The 27,650-nt window shown below is 46.7% G+C and overlaps 1 protein-coding gene across 5 annotated transcripts in view; it reads left to right on the top strand.

Moving 5' to 3' along the window:
- Positions 1–8,063: 8,063 nt before the first annotated feature.
- Positions 8,064–27,650, top strand: part of GAB2 (GRB2 associated binding protein 2) — a 93,353-nt gene continuing 73,766 nt past the window's right edge. For all 5 annotated transcript variants that reach the window (XR_014615972.1, XM_084201153.1, XM_084201152.1 and 2 more), the window contains exon 1: positions 8,064–8,197. Coding sequence is in view for 4 of the 5 variants with exons in the window: in XM_084201153.1 (XP_084057279.1) it covers positions 8,126–8,197 (72 nt within the window). In the remaining variant the exon portion in view is untranslated. The remainder of the gene's footprint in view (positions 8,198–27,650) is intronic.

The raw sequence follows: 27,650 nt of genomic DNA, 5'->3' as shown, positions 1-27,650 counted from the left end.
CTACATCAGAAATTGTAGGCTCTATTGTGAGTGAAATACGGATGAAATTACTTTAGAATCCATGTTGCTCTTATTGCTGACACTATTTTACTGCAGAAAATTGAAGCACAGAGCAATTAATCTGCTTGCCCAAGGTTAAGGAAGATGTGTGGCAGAAGCATGGAAGTGACCCAAATCAACCAAATCCCTGCTTGGCGCCTGCTCTTGAGACTTCCCTCTATTTGCCTTTGGGTGCACTGCTCACCAGAAACAAGGCAGGATGTTTGCAACTGATCTGGTTTCAAATGCATTTTTGGCATTTGTAAGATCCTCGCCTGTGCTTCAGTGATTTTTATCTATCCCTGTATGTCCCGAGGCCTTTCAGAGATAGCAATCCTGCTGTTTATTTGTATTACTTTTACAATTGATTTTTTTTGTTCTGAATAATTTGAGGCAGCCTAAAGAGTAGATTCTTAATTTTCTTTGCAAGGCTTCATCTTCCACTTTGCTCTTCATTGATATCTGTGTGTCTTACTATTTTCAGCAGGTTAATATACTGCTACTTGTGCTGAAAGAATGGAGTTCAGAGTTTTTAGAAGTCACTGATCATACAGGTTGCTGGCAAAAAGTATGCAAACAGCTTAGAAAAAAATCAGTGTGGACTGGTAGGCGGCCTTGGAAATCATATAAACATTTAAGTTTTAGTATGGAACTATTCCCTACTATCTGCCATGGCTTCAAAAAGAGGCTAGTTACTGTGGAAAATAATTACACTTCACTGACATAATGTTTTTTAGTAATACTTCCATGGTGTCTTTACCTTCCAAGTGACTTTTGAGCAATAATTCCAGTATCTCTGATGGCCCTTTGAAGATCCCGGGCTCTCTGTGCTCAGTACTGTGGTTCAGCTGTGTGAAGCAGGCACATGATCCATATTTTTCTGAGACACGGGTCTCCCGTTTTCTGCTTGTCCCCCAGCTTTGCTGCTGCTCCATTGATGAGCGCGTGGCCATGGGCTGCACATGCAGGCAGGAGACAGCTGAACTCCCACCACAGCCAACTCAAAGGCTGACTGACCTCTCAGTGTCAGTGCTGCCAGGGCTGTTCACACAGCTGGGACACTCCAGGTCAGTGACAGATGAAGGGACTTGCCAGAGGCTGTGGAGGGAAGCAAGAGTCAGGATTAGGGTTTCATTTCCAGGCTGCCCTGTCAGAGTTGAGGACAGGTTTCACCCATTTCTGCACGAAGTTACAGAAACTCAGTGCTCAACCGGTAGCCAGTTTGCAGCTCCAGGAGATGCAGCTGTGAGCACTTACCTACTGCAGAGATTCTGTCATCACTGTAACTGAGGAGGTCTCCTTTTGGCAGGTTGGGCTCACATGATGGCATCTCTGTGAAGCACTTGAAATGACCTCTGCAGCTGTTTAGTATAAATAAATCACCATGTGCTTTCAGGCTGGCTCAGCAGCGTGTAAGTGGCGTCATAGCTGCCAAGATGGGGCTCTGCAAAGCAGCTGGGGTTCTGGGAAAGGCGTGCTTTAGGTGCTTCTCTGTAAACATGCACGGCTGGTGCTTTTCCAGATCACCCTGCAGGGCTGAACTTTGCCACCTGCAAAACTCGAATAACCACACAAATCAAATCCGAGGGCCTGGTTTATACAGTGGCTTCAAACGGTCTTTCAAATTCCATTATTACTAGTGGCATTAATAAATTATTAGTGTTCATGGTGATTTAGGAAGTATAAGGTTCAAGTATTTAACAAATTTCATGGGCCTATTTGTTAATGAACTTGATGGATGACTTGCCAGGCAGGATTATGTTGCCATGTCCTTGGAGTACATGCTAAAACACAATGTTTTTAGCACTGCGTTACTCCAGTCCCTAATTGAGATCCAATACCATCTGTAACAGTGCTGCCTTGGATAAAAGGAAGAAAGTTTGTGCTAAACCCTCTGAGATAAAACATTATGAAATGTTCATTTCCCAGATCATTAGAAACTTAAAATAGCCATCTGGCCCAAACCAGAGATGCATATGCCTGCAACTACAGCTTAACAGCATTCAGCTGGGAGGGTGGCTGCTGTGTAGCATTTGGGATTGGCAACTGCAGAGCAGCTTTTGCTCTGATCTCAGTGAAGTCTCTTCACACTTTAGACTTCTAGGAGATGTCTGTTTAAAATGCAATCGACACCTCAGCCAGGAATATAATAATACACTCTAATGGGCTAAAATGTTTTGAAACCACAAGGGCATATCCCCTCCATGCATTGCTCTAGTGATTATTTTCACTGATAAAAATGTGCCATATTTCCATATTTCAGTCTTTGTTTGCCTGGCCTCAGCTTCTTTTGGGAGTATATCAGTGTGTCTTAACTGTCAGCATTTGAGGGGCATTACAAAAGACAACAGGCTTTTGAATTTGCAAAATTTGATCTAAAGAATGATGGCTTTCACATGCTTCTTCCATGAAGCTGGGGGGGGGGGGGGGTGTGTCTGAAAATAAGGTTTTTATGCTGCTGGCTTTGTTACATTTACCAGATACCCCTTTCTCACCTGTAGATTACCTGCAGTAAAGCTATAGGTCTGCTATAGACACATCATTCTCTATATTCCTGGTTCTCAGATGGTGGTGTAGAGTGGAAAATAGGATCTGGGGGAGTCCATCCTCATCAGCCACTCACTCCTGCTCATGGCCTCAGCTTCCCTACTTGTATAGTTAGAATAATAAGATTTATAATTCCAAAAGCTCGCGTGCATAGTAGGTCTGTGTTCCAGTAGTTTTAGCTCTAAGCTGTGCATGGTCAACAATTGTAAACAAATGTAGAGACATATATATTCTAAGTAATTTACACTTTGTAGAAGAGGCCTGGACATAATACAACAGCAATGACTTCCTTCTTCTAATAGAATTTTTAGTTCATTATATTGGCTGTGCAGGGCAAGCTCATATCCTGGAGGGGTGTCACTGGAAGGAGGAGTAGGGGGAAAGCATCTGTTTTTATTCTGGCTTCTGTTTTCGCCAGCAGATATAATGGCACATGACCGTTGAGCCAACAGTAATCCAGTTACAAAAGTCTTCAGAGTTACTGCACCAACCAAATTAAACTTGATTACGTCCAATTATGCTGAAAAGCCAGACAACAGCTCTTAGCTTGGGGTGAAGTAACTTCTTGCAATCGCATGTGGGGAGGCCTTGCAGGGTGTCAGGAGGATAATTGCTCATTTGCTCTACCACAGAGCACCATCTGCTCTTGAAGTAATGCCTAAGGATGTGAGAGTACACCGGGGTCGGGTAAGCAGGCAGGGCAGCACGGCAAAGATTTCTCCCTGCCTGTTTTATTATCATTTGTTTTATGGTTGCTTGCCCTGGGTCCAGCTGTGCTCAAAGCCCCATTGTGCCAAATAGTGTCCATAGAGGGAGTCCTTCCCATGCCGAGCTGCCCGTCTCATCGGGGAAAAACAAAGATGAAGTGGCCTTTATGCTTATGTCAGAATGGTGTCTGTGTCTGGAGCATTGCCTGGTGCACTTTCCACCAAGCAGTTGTATAATGGTTTTCTGTTTTGAGGAGGTGAGAAAAAAAAAGGGAAACCTCCTAGTTGCCCTTACTTCCGTGGTAAAAATAGCAAGGGGGTGGGGGGGGGGGAGAAAAAGGTAAAGGTAGCTGCCAAAAAAGTGTCTGGATCCAGGCAAGAGAGTTTGCATGAGGAGCTCATCCATCCTAGAAGGGAATCACCAGGTGCAAAAAAATCCCTCTACCTGGGCCCAGAACTGAGAAATGCGTTAGCAGTGTTCTGCCCCAGCTCAGCTCCAGGCAAAGTTATTTCTAAGAGTCTAGTTCGGTGAGAGAAGTGGGACTGGGCTTCAGTATTGACTGAATAGGAATAGGAAGCCTTCTTTAATAATCTTCAAGTGTGAGGACTGGAAGTGTCCTCCAGCTGCATCCACAGAGGCTATCCAGCTCAGCACCCCAGGCTCCTCCCTGTCCTGCCCAGGAGGTCTGTATCTGTTCTAGATGGGATGTGCTGGTTCTGGCCAGGATCTCCAACAGAGAGAGGACAAAGTAGGACCATCAACTCCACACAAGCCTATTTGCCTTGAACACTGCTAACCTGCAAGTCATCTCTGTTTCAGGTCTGTATTAAGGCATCAGAGCACTGATGCCCCTGTCTTTGACACAACACTCTACTGAAGATGCTTCAAACTGTCTCATTATCTGATCAAAGCACCTTGTGCTACTATTCCCTCTGCTCATGGAAAGCAGCCAGTGCTGCTGGAGCTGCTGTCTGTCACAAGAAGGAAAGGACTGTCTTGTGGTTTGGCTTCAATTGCAGTCGTTCTGGGGGGCTTGCTGTGCTGTTCTATGGAGGGTGGAAAGCTTGAAAAGACTGAGTTCTTGAAAGAGGTGATTTTTTTTTTTAACCTTGAAAATTCTTCATTAAATCAAAAAGCTGCTCCCATCCCGCTCTGCTGCAGGAACTGTTGCGTGAAGATAAAGTCAGGTCTTATTGTTGTGGAGCTGCATCTCAGGAGACTGAGCATTTGCTCAGAATTAAAAGCAGGCAAGGAGCACCAAGCAGCACGGCAGATTTCTTAAGCCTTTCCTTCCCCGCCCCCCCCAGGCTGTTTCGGTTTATATTAACCGCCGTATAGGCATTTCCAAGGGATTTGTGCCTGGCTGGGGTAGGCAGCCCGAAGAGTTTCAGCCAGCTGGTCCCTAATCCACAGGAAATGCCCGGTGTCTCCATCCCGACTGCTTGCACCAGCGACTGGGAGCGGAGAGGATTGCTCCGCCTGCAGCTTTCCCGTCTGCCAGCAGATGGCACAGCTCATTTGAATAAATTTGGAGCAGGAAGGAGTAGCCGTGGACATTGTGGTTTCTTTCTTAGAAGTTCTGATTTTTCGGTTTCAGACATGAACAAGAAACCACACTGAAGGTTACAATTAAAAACCTCAGAGGTTTCTGCAGAAGAAAGTGTCACTTTTTCGTGCACCCCAGCACGCTAAAGACAGTACAAGGGCTTTTTCTTAGAGAAATGTTTCTCTCTCAGCCTTACCCTTGTTGAAAGAATATTATTTCTTATGTGGCATCTTTTAATTTCTCCCTTGCTATGTCTGCTAATTCTTCTGTTCCTCCTCCAGTTGCTTCTGCTGGCAGAGATGGATTCTCGATGGCTTCGCATAACTCCCTTGTCAGGTTTTTCCAACACAGGGATGTGGTTTTCACACAGTTTTCCGCCAAGGCTGCTGGCTGTTAGCTCACACTCCAGAGATTTACGCAGTCAGCTGGGGCCAGCCTGAGTTCATTCTCCACTGCCGGTTGGAGGAACAGCTTGAAGTTGGTAAAAACTGTTACGAACGTGCAAGCGCTGCCAAATCGAGCTGTGCTCATGACAGACATCATCTTTAACTCCCAAGGGCACTGAGGGTAGTATTTGTGTATCCTCCTGGCCAAAAGCTTTAAGGAGGGCCAGCATTATAAAGCGTTGTAATGCTACATGCATTGGATTATATGTAATCTGGAAGCCTGATGCCAGAATTAACTCACTGTTCCCACTCTGCGTACAGCCACAGTGGAATTGGGCAGGCACGTTCACGTGCAGCATCTTTGTCTGAAGCATTTTTCTGCACAGAGCTTATATTACAGTTGGACTCGATTATCTTGGAGGCATTTACCCACTTTAATGATTCTGTGATTCTGTGTCATATGTGAGAACGGCAGCATATTCAAATGTACAGAAAATGCAACCCATTTCCCATCCAAAAGTCCCAACAAACTGAGGTACCTGTCAGGTATCACCAAAAGCATGGAAAAAAGAATTCACAGGGGTACTTCATGTTTTGAACACTGTTTGGATATATCTTGTGATATAACCAAGTCAGTAAATGTGATCCAGAATAGGGGATTAGTGGACAGAAGGAATAGTACAGCAAGGGAGCAGGGCAATAAACCAAGGGCTGTCATAGAACATGTAGAATAATTCATTCCAATTCACACAATGATAATTATGGAGCATTTCTTTAAACATCCATCACCCAAATGAAATGTTCCAACTCCGTGTGGTAGAAGTTGTTAACATAAAAATGCAGACAGGGTTCTCTGCAACTGGTATTCAAACTGATACCACTTTGCATTGGTGTCAGTATGAGTGAATTCCTAACCTGTGAATCATTAACATACACCATGGGATAGTTTTGCATGATACCTTTGTATTAATCACGATCATCTGTTCTTAATTGAGTCTTTCTAAATACCCAATAGCTCACTGACCTCCCTGAAATTTCTGTGTGTTTTGGGAAGATCTCTCAAGTGCAGGTCACCAGGACACAGTTTTCTCTACAAATGCACAAAGTGCCTCTTATCCAGGAGAGTTTGCAGGTGAGACTCGCTCTCATACAGTGCAAATTGATATGGCTCCAGTGCACTGAACAAGGCGATGCTGGCTGAGGCCAGCACAGAACTGCTATGTCCATCCTCCCCTGCTCTCAGCCCCATCACACGCACTGCGTTGGCAGAGATGGGCAAGCTGATCTGAGCATGGCCTCTCTCTGCAGAGATTGCCCAGCACTGGAATAGGATCAAGCCCTTCCTTTGGGTCGTGAGAAAGTAGAAAAATCTTCCTATGTAGCCTTTGCATTTCACTGGCAGAAAAACAAAGCTGTTGAGAAAATACATTCCTAACAAATGACTGACTTGTTCTGTAAGGGGTTATTCCCCTACTTTATGCATTCACAAAGATGATAAACAACATATGGCTTAACTGTGCTGTCCCCATCTTGAAAAGAGGTGTTGCTCCTACCTCCCAGAGGCACTGCACTGCAAGTTGCAATTACTGCTCTGAAGTGATGCAAGATCCCTGCTCCAGCGGTGTTATATAAACGTTGTTGTTGTGTGACATACAGTAGCACATCCAGCCAGCATGGAGTTGTTATTGCACCAGCTACAGCACAAACACCTAAGGAGGGACCATCCCTGCCCACAGAGGTTGGACAGGCAGGGAAGCTGAGGCAGGGATGACTGAATGTGCCCGAGCAGGTTTGGGGCAGAGCTGTTGTATAGAAACAGGTCTTAGAAATTCATCCCTAGCAAATTGTTGTGTTTTCCACATGAGCGTGGGCTAAGAGGACTCAGTTTTTATGGGTGCCATGCCCAAGTTTTGCTTTAAAGGGCAAAGTGAAAGCAAGGTTAGAGCATAACCCAACTCGAAGGGCTGTGGAGAGACGTTTTATTACTGCCTGAGCCGGGAAGGAGAGGATCAGGCTTTGAAATGCACAGTGTTTCTAGATCTAAAAGTTGATAGTGAATCTCAGCCAGGGTATAATACACTGTAATACAAAACCTGGCTTGTCTGCATGAGACTCCAATGGCAGTCAAATCCCTTTCAGTGGCCACTACTCCATTACTTAAAAATCAATAATAAAATACGAAGCTTTTATTGATTCCCCTCGTGGTTTTTTATTGCTTTTTTTTTCTCCAGGAGGGTTTTTGGCATCACTGGTGTTTGGCTGTTTCTTGCTCAACCTCTTTGTTTTCCTATGGCATCTTTATCTCAGGCACAAGCCCCTGAGCACGGAGAGGCTAAAGCCAGCCTCGCCTTTCCGAGGTGAGAAGGACCTTTTCCATCAAGAGAGAGGAAGGGTCCTGGGGTAATGAAACCTTACGGGGGAGAGGTTTGGGAGGAGCTGTACTTTTTAATTAAGGAAACGTCGCGCTGTTAGAGATCACCTGCTGCAGTATGATAAAGTTTCTCTGTAGGCACTCTATGAGTGTGGGGGGCACCGGGACGAGCGAGAGCCCCTCGGGGACGGCGTGGGGCCGGGCAGCCCCTCTCTCCGCGGGGTTTGTGTCTTTAACACGGCTGGCGGGGCGCCGGGCGGGCGGAGGCGTGGTGAGCCGGGAAGGAGCCAGTTTCCTGCTTCCCCGCTCGCAGCCGAGCGGCCGCGGCGGCGGGGGGAGGCGCTCGCCGCCCCCCCATCCATCCTTCCATCTCTCCCTCCCTTTTTCCCTCTGTCCCTCCCTCCACCCACCCACCCATCCATCCATCCATCCGTCCGCTCACCCACCCACCCCCGCCCGCCCTCCATGGGCCGGCGCGGCCGGCGCTGAGCGCCGGGAGGCAGCGCCCGGCGGCGCCCGGCTGCCGCGATGAGCGGCGGGGAGGTGGTGTGCTCGGGCTGGCTCCGAAAGTCACCGCCGGAGAAGAAGTTACGGAGATACGTAAGTCTCAGCCCACCCCATCTCATCCTTACCCCGGCCCCAGGAAAGCCGGGATCCATCCCCCCCCGCCTCCATCCCCGCTCCTCCACCGCCAGCCCGGGTGCACCTGCCGCCGCCTCTCCCGGCGCCGCGGAGGCTCGGCTGGGCGGGGGTGCCCCTTGCCCGGCCAGGGAACGAACGCTTCTGGCTCCCCACCTCTCGGGGAAGGCGGGTGGGAGCATCTCCGAGCCCCCCGGCTTGCTCCCTGCCCCGGGGTGGTGGGATGGGCGGTGACGGCCACGGCCGGAGCGGACACTCGGCGCTGGGGCCGTTCTGGCTGCGCCCCGCGGTGGCCGGGCTCACCCGGGACCTGCGACGGTCACACCCCCGCCTTTGAAGTCGTCTGTTTTAGGGGAGGCTGGGAGTACCTTGGTCCCAAAGAGTAAAGGTACTAACGCATCTTGGATCTCCCCCAACATTCCCATAATAGCCGCTCTCCCCCATCCCGTGCAGGGCTCCTATTAATCATTGAACGTCCAAACCCTTTGAAGATAGCACCAGTAGCGCTTCGATAGCCTTTGTGTCGTTAGCGGCTGAGATCAAACACTTCAAAGAAGTTGTAAAAAGAGGGTCCAAATGCCTGCTCTGTCACATTCCCCACTCATTGAAAGAAATAACTGTTCTTTGCGTCCTCCGCCTGACACTCCTGCCATGTGCCACGAGCATTAGCGCTCAGAAAGGCACTGCCGTCCTGTGACTTGGCACATCGCTCCCTAGGATGTCCAGGGTCCCACTCCCTGACACCAATGAACAGCCTCAGCCAGCCTTCAGATGACTGGAATGCAGCCTCTGGAAGGGAGCTGGATGCTCTCCCTTCCTGGGGGGACACCAGCCAGGTCATGCTTTTGGTCCTGTTGCTTTTGCCTGCGTGCATTTGGGGAATAGCAGGCAGAACAAATGCAGCTGGTGTCTCCCCAGTGCCTGTTATTGATTGATGGAAGCATCGCTGTCTACCCTTGAGAGGGAGATGGATGTCTGTAGTCCCGTACTGCAGGCTGGAGCAGGACTGGGGCTGTGTCTGATTTGTGATAGAGTGTTATTAACCTTGCCAAAATGGGTTAAGCCCACAGACATCAGTGGTACCACATCCCTTGCATTAGACTGTGTGTCCACTTGCTCTTGGCAATTCTTTCCTTGTGTGCCTCATGCTCTTCCAGGGAATATTGGGTTGGCACAGGGCTGAGGGATGGTACTACTAGGGACTCCAGAAATGTAAACCTGAGTGTTTATGTGGGAAGTATCAACCCCCTAATGAGCAGTAGGTAGGCTTTGTGGGAGGTGGACAGAGTGACTTTGTGCATGCTGAACTGTGGAGGATGCTTTTAGCTTAATGGAGCAAAGCACCTTCCTCCCGCAGAAATCAACTAATTGCTGATCCTGAGTCACCAATGGCCTTAACTCATCAAACATCATTAGCTCCCCAGCATCTGCCCCATGAAAGGGCGCTCACATCACTGTCTGAATATCCAGCTTGTGCTCTGGCATTCCAGCAAGAGCTGAATAAATCTGCTAAATGCTCTACATGGAGGGTGTGACACGCCGGCGGTTAGTGCTAATTATCGATGTGCATAAGAGTGCTTTTCATCCACATACATCCCAAAGTGCTTTGCAAGCCACCTATGTTTTCAAAACATCCTCATTGCCCCAAGAGGAAATGCAGCCATGCTGAGATGTGCCCGGCCATCCCACGCAGCCTCCGCGGGGCAGGAAGCGATGCTTGGCGGATGTCACTCGAGGGGATCTCTGCGCTGAAGCGGTCCCGGCGCTGTGGTCAGTGGGACTTCCCTTCCAGTCGCACCAGTTGCACCAGCTTCCTGCATCGGTGGCTGGATTTCAAAGCGTTGAAGGCCTTTAGCTTGGACTGTGTCTCACTTGGTGGTGTCTCCTCCCTTTGCTTTTTCACGCATTATTATTGATACTGTATTTATGTAGCTGTGGTGTGCATTTAGGGTGTTGGTGTGTGGATCAGGCTCTCCTCGAGTGTAGCTCAGAGCAGCTTGCTCGTCCAGAGCCTGAGGGTGATGGCTTTCCTCCCGTAAAACCTGCCTTTGTCCACAATAAACCCACATGGTTGGACTTTGGTTTTCGTGCACAAAAGGCGGTTTATGCCGGCTTTTGTATGGCCTCAAAGGGAAGGTGCTGAATCGCTGGCTTTGCCACTTTCCTTATGTCTTCGGTTTATGTTCTGCTTTGAGATCTCAGAGGAGAAATCTCAGGCTGCAGGATGCTGCTAATGGGGTTTGAAGTTCCTGCTCTGGCTCTATTGACACAGGGGAGCGGATAGATTTATTTTTTCTTTGACGAGTGCATTTCAAATGTATGTGTCTGCACATGGGTGTGTTGCTAACGCTGTCCTTGAAGTGCTGTGCTTTTATAAGCCTGGTTTTGTTTTGCTTTTATTTTTCAAGGAGATCTATGGCAAGAAAGGAAAATACTAAATTTTCTCTCTGATTTCCACCCAGGGTGGTTGAAAAAGGGGCTCTTCTCCACACCTGATCTGTGCAGCATTAATCTGCATTTACAGCAATGCCTGCTCTGTTTCACTTCAGAGGATTGTGTTTATGTGAGATTGTGGGACCTATTTGTACAACGCTCTGGGAAATATCAGTGTTGTGGGTTTCTCTTCTGTTGAGGGACATTCAAATGATCAAACGATGACTGCTTAAAGGTTGAGACAAAGTATGCCTTTTTTCAGCCTCATAACTGCAGACAGGGGTTCATGTAGATTCTGGGCAGTTTGGCTGTAAATGCTACTGTAATATTGATAATAAAAGCTAAGCAAACAATTGAAGGTCAAAAGTAATTGAAGTACCAAAATATCTCTTTTCACCTCTGCTCTGCTTGGGACATCAAGCTCCCTCATCCTCTTGCTTAATTGCTTTTTTTCAGACAAACACTTCTTGTACATTCATAGGATGGTTTGGGTTGGAAGAGAGGTTTAAAACTCATCTATCCCAATCCCCTGGCAATGAGCAGGGACATCTTGAACTAGACCAGGTTCCTCAGAGCCCTGTCCAGCCTGGCCTTGTGTGTTACTAGGGATGGAGCATCCACCACCTCTCTGGGCAACCTGTGCCAGTGGCTCACCACCCCCATTTTAAAAAATTTTCTTCCTCATATCTAGTCTGAATCTACCCTCTTTCAGTTTAAAACCATTGTCCCATGTCCTGTTGCTACAGTCCCTATTAAAAAGCCTGTTCCTACCTTTTGCCTCTCTGACTTTCATGCATGAAAGGGTCTCCTTGAACGCAGCCACAAAGCACAGAACTGTCTTTTAGTTCTCCTCCTGGCTCCTCCTTAAAACAAATGTGAAAAAAAAATTTAAAAAACCAATCCCTAAACAAAACCCCAGGCTTTAGTTGTGTGACCAACGAGGCGAGACCAGCGCATGTTGTGCTGGTCCTGTACTGACTCACTGTCTCCTGGTCCTCTCCTGCTGGACGTGCCTGTCTGTTGTCTCCTGTGTTAGACGTGGGTTTGGAGCAGTGTTTTGTGTCTGTCCGCCGCCCGGCACGATGGGCTCAGGGCTGGACTGTCTGGCAGGGAAGCGCTGTGAAAAACAAGTGCTGTCATAGAGCAGCTCAGCTCCCTATCGTTAGATCAGTGTGCTCTGCCTGCTCATTTATGTACCATGAAGTCAGAGTATTTTCTGTCTGGCTGAGATGTATGTCTGCAGTTCTGACTAAAACAAAAGCTTCTCATCGTGTGCCGGTTGTACGGTCCTCTAGTGCTTTGGATTTTGGGTTTTTTCCCTCCCAGCTGGTTTATCTGGATTTGTCTTTGTGCATCGGTTTCGTTCTTACACCAAGCAAAAGCAGTTTAATCAAGGTTATTGGAAGAGCTGCTCCTCTCTGATGGGACAAGCCAGAAGAGATTAAAGGGCTGATTTACTGATTGCTGCCCTGTTCCTAGGGGCAACTCCTTGATGAAGGGCTTATTTTGGTTCCTGAAGCAGATCCTTCATATTCCACCTGAAAATGCATTGTAAGGATGTCCTCCTTAAATGAGAATGTGGGATGTGGACTGAAGTAGGACCATTAGTGTAGGGTTATCATAGGCTGTCAAGTAGTGGAGATGCCAGGTGGAGTTTGGCACAGTGCTGATTGGGATGAAATTTTATAGGAGGGAGAAGAAAGAACATTTCTTTATTCTGCAGCAAAGTACAAAAGATAGGTATTGTGCAAAATAATCTCCTTTTTTTTCTCGCTTCTGAGGAGTTTTAATTGGTCACTCCCATGCTCAGCTGTGCCCTGCCTCATTCGGGATGCTCTACTCATTAACAAAAATAGGAAACAGTTGCAGACATGCCAGAGAAAAGCACCAAAAAATCAGCAAAAATATAGAAAACAGAAAGACTGAAGGAAATGGGGTTGTTTGGAGATGAGAGAGCTGAGAGGAGAAATAACAGTCCTGGAGTATGCCAAAGGTGGCTGTGAAGGGGAAGGGAGTAAACTGTTCTACATGGCTGGTGATTGGAGGCCAAGAAGTGCTGAGCTTGAGCTGCAGCAGGGGAAACAAGTGTAGGAAAATCTTCCTAACCTCTGATTGCCAGAGGAGTGGAGCAGTGGAACAGATGGTTTGGGATGGGCTTGGAGTCTCCATCGTGGCAGTTCTGAAGTGCAGGTTGGCCAAACTCCACTTCAGAGAGCTGAATCTGTTTAGAGGCAATGGAATAAATTTGACAAATTCTCCAGAAGTTCCTTCCAGTGGTGGTTTGGGTGAATTTATGGATTTTGAGCCTGGATGCAGGGAGGGGTAGCTGAGAGGCTTAAGGGCGCTGATTATGTCACCTGGATCTCCTGATGGGACTTAGGGAAGTCCTCTGACAAGTTCTTTGTAGAAAGTTTTGATTGCACTGAAACTCCATGAGTTTGCACTTAGTCCATCTGTCAAACTGCCTTGCTGCACCCTGCTCCTCCCATGTAATCTCCCAGCTTGATTCCAAAAGACCATCATATATTTTAGCTATTGTAATCTGCCCAGTGATTCACTGGAGGGATGAACACTTGCTCCACCAGAGAAGGTTTTGCAGGTCAGGGGGTGCATTTTGCTTACAAAGGCAGTGCCTGCCAGCATTCCTACTACACCAGCTCTCTTGTGCAATGCTGCACAAAGGTCCCACTCTCTAACTTGTTTCTCTGCTGCATCATTGCTGATGAGTCAAAACATACGGCCTTTTCCCTACAAGAGGGGAAGAGGTCTTACCCCCTCCTTTTGGGGTCATTTTTTTGACTGTGGGGCTGCATTCCTTTGCCCACTGTAGCATTTTCTGGAAACAGCCAGGTGGTGATGTATTGTCATCATGATAATTGGGATCTAGTGACAGGCAGATACTTGAAGAATGGTTGTGGGAACGATGGAGTCAAACTCCTGATTGTAGAAGGTGACAAAATAAGGAGCAACCACAACCCAGATTGTAGGTTCAGGTTGGGTCTTAGAAAAGCCCCTCCAATAAGAGGGTCATGGAGTAAAGGAACAGGTTCCCACAGAGGCTGCAGGGTCTCAGTCTTTGGAGGTTTTCGAGACTTGGCTAGAGAAAATTCCAGCTGACCTGATCTAATGACACCTCAAATGTCAAGTCAGCAAGGCTGGACTAGAAACCTCCTGAGGTGCCTCTAACCCAAGATTTCTTACGCCTCTGTAAGGTGCAAGGTGGAGCCGCAAGTCTCAGAAGCAGTGGAGCTGTTGTAGCCCAGCTCGCTGTGAAGGTGGACAGTCTTTGTTTTGTTTGCTGCCAACGCACGTGTTGGGGCAGCTCTTCAAATGCTGAAACCCAAACTGGTTTGGCTAGGGCTAACCCCTGCATGTTCCGAGGCATTGCATCAATGGAGGTGGACATGCCCACAGAAGTGAGGAGTCCATCTGTTGTGTGGGGGTGAACCTGGTGTATTTTCCTGCTACTTTGGCTTTTGCTGAGACAGCTTGAGTGAATCCTCAGCTATCTGTCATGGCTTCAGTGTTGGCTAATTGTCTTGGCAGTCCGCAGTGGATGTAAAAGATTAATGGTGGCAAAGCACAGGTTGAACTTAAGAAAGACAAACAGTACTTAAGGAAAGTGTGCGAGGAAGCCGGCTTTGTTTCTCTTTGAAAGAGAGCAGAAGTGACACTGAAACAATTTTTTTCCCCCTTTTTCTTTTAGCAACTATCAGATGGAAGACACGATGCAAACGTGTTTACCAGACCGAAGCACATAATTTATACTAGTGACTCAAAGGCAGAACAAAAGTTTTTTATCTGTATTAGAATAGTAGCTGAGGCGACTGGGGCTCCACGTGCTGTGTTTGGGGAGACCACACCTGCAATGAAAGGTTTGGTCTGATGGGGAAACCAAGGCACGGAGCAAGTCAGTGATTTGGCTGCACTTGTGTTCGGGGTCATTCCCACAGCTGGAAACTCACCTGGGCTTTATGGTTTCTACCTGAGCCAGGGGTTTCTGAGCTGCTCACAAGCTCCTGAGGATGTGGGAATCTGTGGAAACGGATTGCAGCTAGTCCAGAGGATACACAATACATCTATCAGGGATTTGGATGATGAGGCTGCCAAGGTCATCAAGGGTCTCTATGAGTTGACCCAAAAGGTTTGGAAACTACTGCTTTTAATATAAATGGCTCTTCCTTTCAGTAATCATTTAAAGTCTTTAAACTCTCACTTTACTATCATAATGCTTAGGTGGATCTTTCAGCACCTTACAGTGGTGACAAAATATATTTCAGGAGGTGAAAGAAATGAGAGAGGGGTTTTTATTTACCTCAGGGTGCCCTAGAGCAGCAGTAGAGCTGAGGGACATTTTGCTGCCATTCTGTAGCTTCTCCACCTTGCTGCCAAGTGAAACCAGCTTTGTGGTTATCATGTGGTTATCATGGGTTAAACCACAGCAAATTGGCAGTGATTGTGGGAGGCTCTATAGATGGAGCCTGTGTAGAGCATGGCTGGTGACTGATCTTTAGTAGTCTTCTGCAGGACTCAGTCTGAGGGCCAGTGCTCTTCAACATCTTAAAAAATTACATGGGTGCAGGGCTCAAAGGGATACTAAGTAAGTTTGTTGATGATAATAATTTGGGAGGAGCTGTTGACTCCCTCCAAGGCAGAGAGGCCCTACAGAGAGATCTGGACAGATTAGAGGTCTGGGTAGTCATCAACCATATGAAGTTCAACAAGGGAAAGTATCAGATTCTGCACCTGTCATGGGGCAACCCTGGGTGTAGGGACAGCCTGGTGATGAGATTCTGGAGAGCAGTGCCACGGAAAGGGCCCTGGGGGTCCTGTCCTGATGGACAGCAAGTTGAATGTGACCCAGCAGTGCCCTGGCAGCTGACTCTGGGCAAGGGAGGGGGTTGTCCTGCTCTGCTTTGCACTGGGGCGGCAGTTTTGGGTGCTACAGTGTATGAAAGATATGAAGCTGTTGGAGAGGGTCCAGAGGAGGGCCATGAAAATGGTGAAGGCTCTGAAGGGGAAGCCTCATGAGGAGCAGCTGAGGGCACTTGGGCTGTTCAGCCTGGAGGACGGGAAACTGAGGAGGGGAGACCTCATTGTGGTCTGTGACTGCTGTGGAAGCAGAGGGGCAGGCACTGATCTCTTCTCCGTGGTGACCAGTGACAGGACTGAGTGAACGTCATGAAGGTGTGTTAGGGAAAGTTTAGGCTGGGTATTAGGAAAGGGTTCTTCACCCAGAGGGTGGTTGGGCACAGGAACAGGCTCCCCAGGGAAGTGGTCACAGCGCCAAGCTTGGCAGGGTTGAAGAAACATTTGGACAATGCTCTCGGGCACATGGTGTGACTCTTGGGGTGTCCAGTGCAGGGCCAGGAGCTGGATTTCAGTGATGTGGGTCCCTTTCAGCTCAGGATCTTCTGTAATTCTATGATCACTTTTCTTTCTTCTTTGTGATTAGTGACAGAAAAAAACCAAATATTCTTTGTGTGGATTCACAACAACCAGACCTGAGACCTTAAGAAGAGACCCAGACCATTTGCATGCTGCCAGGCATACACAGTTGCACCAAGGCATGCCTGCCACGACCTTGCAACACACAAAGAGGATTTCCTCAAGGTCAGCGTGCAAGCCTGCACGGTGCCATCGTACATATGTCATCAATCATATCTAGTCATACAGCAATTTAAATACGTGCTGTGTTTAAGTAGAAAATCTTTAAAAATATTTTAAAAGCAGATTTGGTCAAAAAAAATTGTTCTTAGCTGTCTTCAGCCTGCAAGCTGTGCCTTTGAAGGACAGGAGGAAAATCTGAGTGCTGGAAGCATATGTTTCTTGCTGTGTAAGATAACCAGCAGTACCTGTTTCTCCATTGAATCTGGACTAAATCCAGCAACCTGGGGGGAAAGGGGGGAGCTGATTTCATCTCTGGATTTGTGTTTTCATATTTGGTTCCTATTTTTTTGCAGAGTTCTTGTGCACTTTTCCTGGAGAAGGTTCTGATTTGGGAAATCTTGCATCAGTCTGGTTGTCTGCATTACACTAATGCCTAGAAATGAACTTCTCCATCCAAATGTGAATATTCTCGCCCCAAAATGATGTGTGTTCAGGGTAGGAAGTTCTCTCTTGGGTCAGAAATGGAACATTTTTATTTATAGTTTAAATCTGGTTTTGAGGCAGGACCAGTTGAGAACAGCTCTTAGACTTTTCTGTATTAAGTGTTCAGATTGCTTCTTCTTTTCTGTTGTTTCAAAAGCTTTTCTGTCCCTGCCTACTCCAGATTCCACATGGCCTCTGAATTTTTAAATGCTGTATGTTTGTTCTCTCTATTACAGAAATAATAATCTATTGACAGAAATGAATATCTATTGACTGAGCTATCTTCTGTTTTGGTTTTTTTCTTTTAATTATTATTTATTCTTTCTTTTGCTTCCCATTGCCTTTTGGACACATCCAAACTATTTCCATCATGTCTTCCGGATTGAAGATCCTGTCCTAATAGTATTTCAGTACTTGTTATGCATCTTATTCCATTTAAACCTGGTATTTTCCAAAGGCGTTTGCTTTGGAAGGCATTTAGACATTTCTTTGGTGGAGTTCCAGGTCCCGCATCCATATGGTAAGATGGAAATAACATTTTGAGTCAAAGATTTGTGGTCTTCTGAATTTCATGGAGTTTCAGTGATTAAGTTTTGCTGATGATCCCAGCTGCTGCCTCACCCATTCTGGTTCCTCACTGACCTTCGGAACAAGTCAATGGACTTTTTTGTGGCTGCCAAAAGTTGCAAGTTGACTTGCTAAATCCACTTTCTGTCCACTTAACATAACATCCAACCCGGGATTATGTCTCGTTTCCAAAAGTGACTAGTAAGCCTTCATTTCTCTCCTCTCTACTGGTGACATTGGGGTGTCTTTTAAACTTTCAGCTTTGAAGAGCTGTGTTGCATGTACACAGGAGCTTTGGTACCATGTGCTGCTGTTGAACTGGGCAGTGCTTTCGTTTGTCTGCATGTTTTAATCTCATAATAATTTCAGTAACAATGCTTAATGGGGCTATTAGTCATTGCTACCGATCTGTTCTTCAAATCTTCACCCGCACTGTCATTTAAGGATCTTTTTGTGCTTTTTTTGTTTACTTGTAGGGGGAAATATGTGGTTTTACTGCTCTCTGGATGAACTTGGCTTGAAACTGTGCCCCATGGAAAAGGGAAGGTTGGCTGTGCAATTCAGCTCAGGGTTTCGGTAGTCACCTCTCCATTTAAAAGTCTCCCTTACCACTCCTGTAGAGGCCACATCAGCAGCTCCAGATCTCCTTTCTTCTCACACTGCCTGCCCACCGATGCTGTGTTTGAGAGCCATGCAGCACAGGAAGGGGCAAGTGCAATAAACCATAGAATCATAGAATTGCAGTGGTTTGGGTTGGAGGCAACCTCCTGCCATAGGCAGGGACAGATTCCACTAAACCAGGTTGCTCAGAGCCTCATCCAGCCTGGCCTTAAAGACTTCCAGGGATGGAGCATCCACAGCTTCTCTGAGGAACCTGTTCCAGTGACTCACCACCCTCAACAGTAAAGAATTTCTTCCTAACATCTAAGCTAAATCTCTTCTCTTTTATTTTTAAACTCATCCATCCCCCTTTTTTATCACTATCTGCCTGTGTAACAGCTCCTTCTTATTTATAAGCTCCCTTTAAGTACTGGAAGGCCACAATGAGGTCTCCCCAGAGCCTTTTCTTCTCCAGGCCCCTTCCACAAATGCCCCTCTATTAATGCCCCTTCTGGCTGATTGACAGCATAAATCAGCCACACTACTTCCATGCCATCAACTGCACACAGCTCCTTTGATTCTGGGTCACTGTGTTGTTCCTAAATAGCTCCCTCCAGATAGGAAGCTCCCGAGAAAACCTCATTTGCCTTGACCCAGGAAGAATTGATGACTTGAGGCTTGTGTTCTCCCCCCGTCTCGCCTTCCCTGCCTGCCTCGCCCACTGCCCACCACACATCACGTCAGGCCAGAGTTTCCAGCGGGCTGTGGGGAACAGAAGAGCTCATTGTTTCGGGGGTCAGGGCACAGGGCCAGGGTGGCAGGAGAGAGGGGCGCAGAGCTGGCAGCTGAGCCCTCCTGCTACCTCCAGCATGGCCTTATGTGATCCATAGGGGCAGCCATGCAGACAGTGGGCACTCTGTGACCGTGGCTCCTTAAAGCCTTTGAGGGAGGGGAATAAATAAATAATATCAATGAAAGGAAAGAAAAGAAGAGATGCAGAAGGTATGGGGTGTACACACTGACAGGGATCCTTTTAGCTGTCCTGGCCAGAAGGAGATGCTGAGAAATGATGTAGGCTGGTCCCTGCTCAAGGGTTCAAAATTGGCATTTGAGGTTTTAACTGAGCGTTATCTGTTCAGGTCCTTCTCTGAGCCCTCTGTGTGCATGGAGTGAGGCAGGACAGGGAGCAGGAAGTTTTCCTGCCAGCAATCAGGACTTTATCCTGCAGCAATGTGTGTGTGGGTGGACCCCTGACACCAGCGTCTTTGGAGATGGGTGATGAGAGTGATTAGGAGCCTGGGAAAGCTTTGCACAACAGGCCTCCAAAGCAGCAAAGGACAGCCACCTTCCAAGGAAAGTGAACGAGAAAGTGCCCTGATAAAAGTCCTCAGGGCTGCTGTCCGTGCAGAGGGGGGGCAGCATTTCAGCTTGGCTTGTGGGACTTCTGATGTGAGCCCCCCAGGGTCCTTCTTCGGGAAGTGCATTTGGCACATCACCAGGGAGAGTGAGGTCCCATCCCATCTTGGAACCCACTCTTGGAGAGGCGAGATTTGTGCTTGGCAGAGGTGACCAGGTGTGTCTGACCCCTCAGCATCAAACGCAGAAGGGGAGCAGGTCACAGACGTTAAAGCTTGTAAGATCTTTTTGTTTCTTCATCCTTCAGCAAGTTCTGCCTCTGCTGTTGATGTGCAATGGGGGAGAGGCTGCCTCCTCCTACCAACTCTGAATTTGCACCTTATAAAGTAGATGAGGTAAATACTGTGAATATCTGCAATTTTAGAAGTCGATAGCACAAAGAAAGCAGTGGAAAGGAACAAAAATGTTACTTTGAGTTTTAAAGCAGTCAAAGAGGTGAGGATGGATCTTTACAAGAGATACAGCTCTTTCCTCTTTAGTGAGTTTCCACCTGTAATGGGATGTGCATTGGTCCAAGACTAGCTAGATCCAGCACCATAGCCATAGAGTTGCTCCCAAAGCCGTTTCCAGCCACTGCCTTACACTCCCTCCAAAGTCAACCCAAGGGAGGGCGGGCCTGAAGGGATCAGGCCGTTGTCTCAAACCCTTGCAAAACGTGTTGGCTGAGGCTTCAACTGGGAATCAATCAGTACACTCTTTTTAGCATCAAATCAGTACAGCCAGCTGGCATGCAGATGGGCTGATGTATCATGTGCTGTCGCAGGGAGGTGCGTTGAGGAGCAAGATTTGAAGACAGAGTCGTGTGGAGAAAAAGGTTGCTGCAAGTTTTATTTGTTTGGGGATTTTTAACACCGAAGGCGTCTCACGTGCAGCAGAAAGACAGAGCGTGTTACAGGTTGGTGTCATGGATGGTGTTTCACAAAATACCCTGTGCTCTGGAGGGTGTGTTAGATCTTCACAGGGAGTTGACAATGAGTTTGTCTTGGGCCTCATGGGTTGCTCTGGGCTGGGACAGAAAAAGGGACATAAAGCAAATCCTGACTTGTGCAATGTGTCGGTCATTTTATGAGTACTTGGTTAAGTAGGATGTTTCAGGACAATGTTCTGTTGGTGATTTTTCTCTGTCCATCCTGCTTTTTTGGGAGAGCCTGCCATGACCAACTCAGTGCTGTTAAATGTTGTGATTAGGGCATGTGGGGTGAAGTGTGGTCCTGCTGCTCTGACACGCTTGGAAATTCAGACAGAATTGAGTTGTTGAATACCACTTGGGAAGGACCAGCTTCAAGATTTGCATTTGTAATTAAGAAGAGCTTTTAAAGCCTGTTCTTTGCATTTCTTTGTACCTGGAGCCTCCCACTAACCAACTGTAGCTCAGGTTGTGGAGGAAGGTGAGAAGCCAGAATGACATGTTTGGGGTTTATGTGTTCCCCTCTGCTGTGCACATTGCTGCTGAGTCAGCTGTATTTTAGGTATGGTTCAGCTCTGCATTGCCAGTGTGGAAGGACCTGGTCAAAACCTTGGATTTCCTTCCTAGAAAGCATGGGAGACTTTTGACTTGCTATATGTATTTAAAAACAAAAAAACCACGCAAACCCAAACCGAACAGAACCCCAACAAAATACTGGTTGATGGAAAACAAGATACCAAAGCACAATCAGAAATGTGGCTCTGGTGCTCTTCAAGTTGTTACTTAAGACATTCACTCCTGGTCAGTATATATTCCTGGATATTATCATAGCTGCTTCTTCTATTTTCTCACCTTTATCCTTTTTGTCCCCAAAGCCCAGTCGTGAGGCCTGGGCTTGGGTTCATTTTCTTTCCCCCAAGCTTTGGTCCTTGCACTTGGAACTCTCAAGAACACTCATATGCTTACCCTGAATATTCCAGGGTCTTGGCATGGTAGCACTGAGATGGGTTGTAAACACAAATTGTTTTAGCTTTGCACATCCCAACAGAACAAAGAGTTGGCACAACAGGTTGGACACCCAGTGAGATTCCAACCTTTCCACCCAGGTTGCTTACTGGATATTGGATCTTTACTGACCCTGCCTTATAAATAGGAAATCAGAGTGTACAGACAGGGACTAAGTGAATATCTCAGGGGTTGCAACAAGTCTATCACAGAGCTGGGAACCAGACACCAACATCCTTCAGTCTCATCTCTGTCTTCCCATTCCTAAGCTGCAGCCCAGCATGCTCAGTCCCTGCAGTCTCATGCTGAGAAATTCCAGGTTTCCTGAGCCAAGTTCACTTGCACGTGCCTTGCCTTGAAGTTCATTGGATAAGGTTAGGAGTGAATTCAGCCTGCTAAAAAACTCAGTCCAGCTGCCAGACAGGAAAACCTGATGAGCGGAAAGTCAGTCAGACATGGGAAAGGAGGGGGAAAAGGTGAGTGGCTGTTGTGCACTGGGCAGGGTGTTTGTGCCAAAATCAGTGGATTTGCTCTTGTTTTGGGAGCACACACGTGGCAGGGCACATGTGTGTGCTGGTGGGTGAGCTCAGCTGGGTAATCAGAGTAAATCTGCACCGCTTTTGAGAGGCTGGGGCTGGAACATGGTGTAATAGCGATGTGTATAATTTTGTACGGTGAGACAGTCATTTACTGTGCTGTTTCGGCCATCAGCACAACAGCTAGAGGCTGTTAAGATAATTTAGTGGAGGTTTGTGGTTATAAAAACATTTCCATCATGACTAAGGATTCTAATAGAAATTAAATTCAGCCAAGGGGGTTTTAGAATTTTTTTTGTTGTTGTTGTATACTCCCTAGTGTTTCTGTTTTGATTTATTAATCTTAAGGAATAAGCTGAGGGATGGCGACTAAATGTTTTTTAATGTATAAAATAAGAGTGTAAAAGGGAAAAAAAAACCCCAACACTGGATGTTGCAATTAATTTAGTGTAATCTAGTTGATCAGCAGCGGGGCTCTGGGGTGTCCTGCTCTTGGCTGCTGATTCTACAGACATGTTGGGTAATGTGAAAAGCTATTGTAATGCAATTCTTTATTATATACATGTTTTTCACTTGGAGTGTTTTGGGTACAAGAGAAAATAGTCTTCTCCCTCCATCTTGCCTTCACACAGGATAAGTTGCTCAGAATTAAAAACCTGTTTTTGAAATTTAAACACAGCTGCATCCAAGTGCCCGGGTGCCCACATATCAGTTCAGGATTTCAACAAAATCCTGCAGGATGTTAGCCCTGGACTTCCAGCCATGTCCTGCATCTCTACAAAATCCCTCTTCCACCACTGAGAACAAGGAGTGTGAGCAATGTGATCTGCTGTGGGAATGCCTCAGCTCTCCCACTCTGCTGTCTTAATCCAAATAATAACAACAAAAAGTTTGAAGGCTTAGTTTGGAATTGGATAGCTCTCCAAAAATAGGCTCTCCCTGAAGATATCTCCTACTTCCTGCTGGGCTGGAAAAGCTGTGCTGGCAGCCTATGCACTGGGATATTTAGGCATCTTCTGGAGCCTAAAGCATGAAGGAATGCAAAATAATAGAGGAAATCAGTCAAACTTGTTAAATTTCAGAATAGCATTTGGTTTGTGCTTCAAAAAGTGTTCTCCCCCACGCTCTTCCTGCATAAAGAGACACTTGAGCCAAACCCCAATATTTACAAATACTTTTGAGATCTTCCAGGTGCTGGAGCTCAAAAGTATTTGAGTTCTTCCAGGCTAGACCCTCTTTCTCAGAATAACAGATCTTGGCTTGAATGTGTCTGAAAACTGTGGACCCCAAACAGGTCCGTGTGCATGCAGAGCTGTATTGGCTCCAGCTGTGTCTTCATGGGTTCAGGACTGGGGGAAGGAGTTTTAAAGAAGTCCTCTAGAACAATAACCTTCTGTTATTTTGTTACATGGAAAGGCTTCTGAAGGTCTCAGGGAATAGCTGGTACCCTCTGGTGTGTCTTAGGAGTGTGTCACCAGGAGCTTCATCTCCAGTCACTTTTGGGTGGATGGGCTGGGCATGGAGGTGGCAGGCACAGAGGTTTCCTCTGCACAGCTCTCTGCAGGCTGCATGTCTTGGTACCCTCTTCTGTCCATTTTATTTTAGTCTTCCTTTCTCCTTTTCATGTAATGTGTAACCTTTTAGGGGGGTTGTCAGCAGGAACACACTTTTCCCAGCATGGGACTTGTATTTTGGTTGTTGAGCACCTGGTTTTATGGCACTGTGTGGATCTGCCTCTCTAAGTCCATCTAAAGATGAGTAGGAATGAGCACAGAAAGGGTGACATGGCCATCCCCATGTGTTGCAGAGAATCCAGAAACCCAGCCTCAACCTCTGCCTGGACACAGCCATGCTGTGAGGAGCAAATCCCATTCCAAGCAGGACTCCACAAAACCAAGGCTAAAATTTTAAAAAGTATTATTAATCTGCCTCTCCATGTGATGAGCCTGTGCTTAGGAAGCTGGAAAAATCTACATTTCCAAAGAGTAAAAAACTCTTTTCCCCATCCTCCTGTTCAAAAGGTTTCCACAGGGACTATTGGGATGATGCAGACAGCTGGTAATTCACCCTGCTGTCTCCCCAGCCACAGCAGCACCAGCTCTAAAAGCTGTGTTGGGAACAGAAGTTTAGAAACACAGTCTCAACCTTTCCCGGCTTGTTTTTCCCATCTGTTTTTAACAGCGTGTTCTTGCCACTTGGACCTTTCTGGGCTCGATCTTGTGATCCCTGATGTAGTATGACATTTCCAGTTTATTAGGAATGCTTTTGTTTATTTGCTGGGTGGGTTTTTTTTCTTTTATTTCTCTTCTTTCATTTTTTTTCCCCTTTTCCCTAGGTTGTGTGGAGGCTTTCTGCCTCGGCTGCCAATGCAAACGTCCCCTCCCGTGCCGGGAGGTGCCACCCACACCCGTCCTCTCTGAAATCAGGACAGTTATCTCACCAGGTTCAAGTACTTTGAGTAGTTTGGGGGCTGTTACTAAACAAAAAAGGAAGGCTGATTGTGTTTTTATATTTTTCTGTCCTTTTCTGCCATTTCATAATAAAAAGCCAGGTCCTAGAGCACTGAAGCAAATGAGGTTTTAAAATTCAGTCATTGTTTTTAAACTTAAGACTAGCAAGAAAGGCCTCAGGGCTAGAGTTTGCTTGCTGGTGGCATTTTCAGTTTATACAGACTGTCTTTGCTTTTCTTAGCAGATTGAGTTTATTGCCTGTTGCATGCAAGTGTGAGTTTACTTCTCAGCTGAAAATGGCTCAACGAGCCTTTAAGTTGCTCCATCTTTCCATTTTGCACAAAATTCACCCCACTTCCCTCCATGCTGGACAAATATCATCAACAGATGAGTATCAGTGCCAGGGCAGTATTGGGATTGTAGTCCAGCTCTGCCCATCTTCTCTCCATAACCTATGTGTCCTCTTTAATTTCCTTTGTTCTCCTTGAAATAAATCAGGTGATAACTTCTGGAGACCAGTTCTCAGTTCCTGGCTGACATAAATCCCACTGCCAAACTTCAGGCATGCTAAATTGCTGTTTTCAAAAACTTGAGGTATTCTGTAGCAGCCAGTGAAGCATGTGGTGGTGTGAGAAGCTGCAGTCTGTGTGGTGTTGCGTGGGGGCTCTCAATGCAAAAAGCATGTTTTAAATGGGCAGGAGAGTCCTGTGGGCATCCATGGAATGGATGGGGCTCATGGGCAGGGTTTATGGTGGCATGGGCTCTTAGGGACTTTGCTGGCACTGCATCACAAGGAACAGGTAACTCCCAGTCATTTTCTTGGCCTGGGGATCACAAGGATATGGAGGACAGATTGTGTATCTCCATCAAGCTTATATTTACTAAACTGAACCAAATCTCACCTGTCAGGAGAGTAAATCCAGCAAGTGTTGCATGACTGAAGCGTGCTGGGAGTAGAGATGAGGCTGATTTCTTTTGGGTCAGTTCAGCCTGCACCTCAGCAAAGCTTCAGGTCCACATCTTTAATTGCTGTTGCCTGTGGATGATCCTTTGAAGAAGTGAAGGTGGTGATCTTGTAGTCCTTTACAAACAGAAGCTGAAGTTGCAGTCGTGTGGTAAATCTTGTTCTTTGCCACAACAACCAGAATTTGGGTCTGAAACCATAAAGGTTTGCAGACAAAAATAATTTATATCTAGTGGTACCCAAAAAATTTCAGAAAGTCAAATTTGTGTGGTGAAGACCATCTAAAAAAGCTCAGAAAGTCCTGGGGAGCTCAGAACTGCTGTGCCTGCTTTTTAATTTTTTAAACACTGGCCTTCCCAGGAAAGCAGAGATGCCTCCAGAGATCCCACAACTCTGGTTGCTTCCAGCCAAGCAGCAGTGGCAGTGTTCTGTCCAGTGAATCTGGTTTCTGCATCAGCTTTCCCTGAGACCAGCCTTCATGTTGTCTGTCTTTTCACTCTTTGTGGAAATCACTGCACTTACCTCCAGTGCTGTAACATCATCAGCACATGAGTATTAATGTCAGAGCAATACTTTGTGGTATTACAGAGTCACAGAATGGTTTGGGTCAGAAGGAACCTTAAACATCATCTATTTCCAGCTCCTGGCTGTGGCCAGGGCCACCTTCCACTGCACCAGATTGCTCAGAGCCCATCCAACCTTGCCTTGATTCCTTGCTCTAAGGCAAAAAGAGCTTTTTAATGTCTTCCCCAAATGAATTGGAGACTCTTCCTGCTCCTGGGGATTCCCTGAGCCGTGCTTTGGGCAGCATTGGCCCGAGGATGCTCCCAAAGACCTCAACTCCTCCCGTGCAATCTAGGATTTGCTGGTTCACAGCATTAAAATTGAGGCGAACCTCATCTTCCTGTTGCATTAATGAGGCTTATTTAATGACAGACACCATGAAAATAAAAGGAAACAGCTGTAAGGAGGGCTGATTGAAAGTGCAGATGCTTTGGGGCGAGGTCAGGGTGGCAATCTGCACGTGGCAGCTGGTTCTCCACTGCATGCCTCGTCCAGCTTCAGGACTGAGGGATACAGAGGATGGAACACCAGGCAATGCCAGTCTGTGTGGATGGATCCATCCAGCTTGTTGTGGCACGCTGTATTAACCTCTATGGGTTTATTTTCAGCAGTGGGGAGGCCTTGTCTGCTGGATGTAAAACTGATCAATACATGCTTGGGGTCCTGATCTGGCTTGAAATGGCTCCCAGGTACTCATGTGTTGCAGAGTCTTTGGCCATCACTGTTCCCAGGCACTTGAGGAGGGAGCTGTGAGGAAAAGAGGATGGGGCAGATGCTGCAGAGCCTGAGCAGAATTTGGCTTCTGGGGATGCAGGGGTTTCATGCCTGCTCAGTACCCTCTTTCATCCTGCAGCAGGATTTTGGAAATAATAGGGGTTTTTTATCCTTGTGGCCAGTTTATGAACCAGCTTCCCCTAATGTCCTCATTTTCCTAGGGGAAGTGGCTGCTAATTTTTTCTTCACTTGTTAGACTTGCTGCGTGTTTCCCTGCTGGAGGATTATGAAGAAGGTTTTCAATATTCATGCATTTAACTAGGTTGTGAGAAAAGGGCCATTGGTTCCTCCAGTTTGATCTCAGATCACTAACTCCATGCTACTGCTTTCCTTTGCCATCTTTTATTCTCCTTGTCCTTCTTAAGTGTTGTTTGTTTTTTACTGCTCTGTGTATCCTTTCAGCAATAGTGCTAGCATATTTATTATTATTAGTTGGCATATGTGCAACAAATGTCACGCAAGGATCACAGGAGCCGTTGCCTTGGAGAAATTTGTGTATTTATCCCACATGGGGAATCAGAGGCACCAAAGAAACCAGATGGGCATCAGCTGCAGGCATGCCCCGACAGAGCTGCCCGTGATTTCTTCCTGAGAGGCAGTATGGACCTTGCAATCATTGACACATGCTTGCTTTGAACTACTTCAGCTGTGCCCTGGAAACCAGGTACTACCCAGGTCTTTATTCCAGCAAACTTGACAACTTTGCTGCCACCTTCCATCTTGCACTCCTCCCCATTATGCTATCCAAAAACCCCCAGCCTGCTGTGGGCTGGAGCAGTGCTGCAAGGCAAAGAAAGGAAAAATAATAGTAATAATAGGAGAGACCTGTTCTGGAGATGATAATGATAATAATTTTCTCAAGGTGTCATTTCAAAGCTGCCTATCTAGGTTTAAAAGCAAGGCAGGCAGAAGGACCAATGCTGGGGCTTTATGCAGACATGAGAGTAAAAGTAAAGCCAAGAGGACAGAAAGGAAGGTTGAAATTCCACTCGATTATATTTTTATCCCACTGAGCTGCCTCTCAGTCTTGACGGGGGACAATAGGCACTTGTTCCCAGTAAATGTCTCCAAGCTGACAGCCTGTGCTCAGAGAGGACTGGGAAGG

Source organism: Fringilla coelebs (assembly GCF_963513975.1).
Source record: "Fringilla coelebs genome assembly, chromosome: 2".
In the NCBI taxonomy this organism is placed as follows: domain Eukaryota; kingdom Metazoa; phylum Chordata; class Aves; order Passeriformes; family Fringillidae; genus Fringilla; species Fringilla coelebs.
Note: the sequence above shows the minus strand (reverse complement) of the source record. Positions and strands in the feature narration are given on the sequence as shown.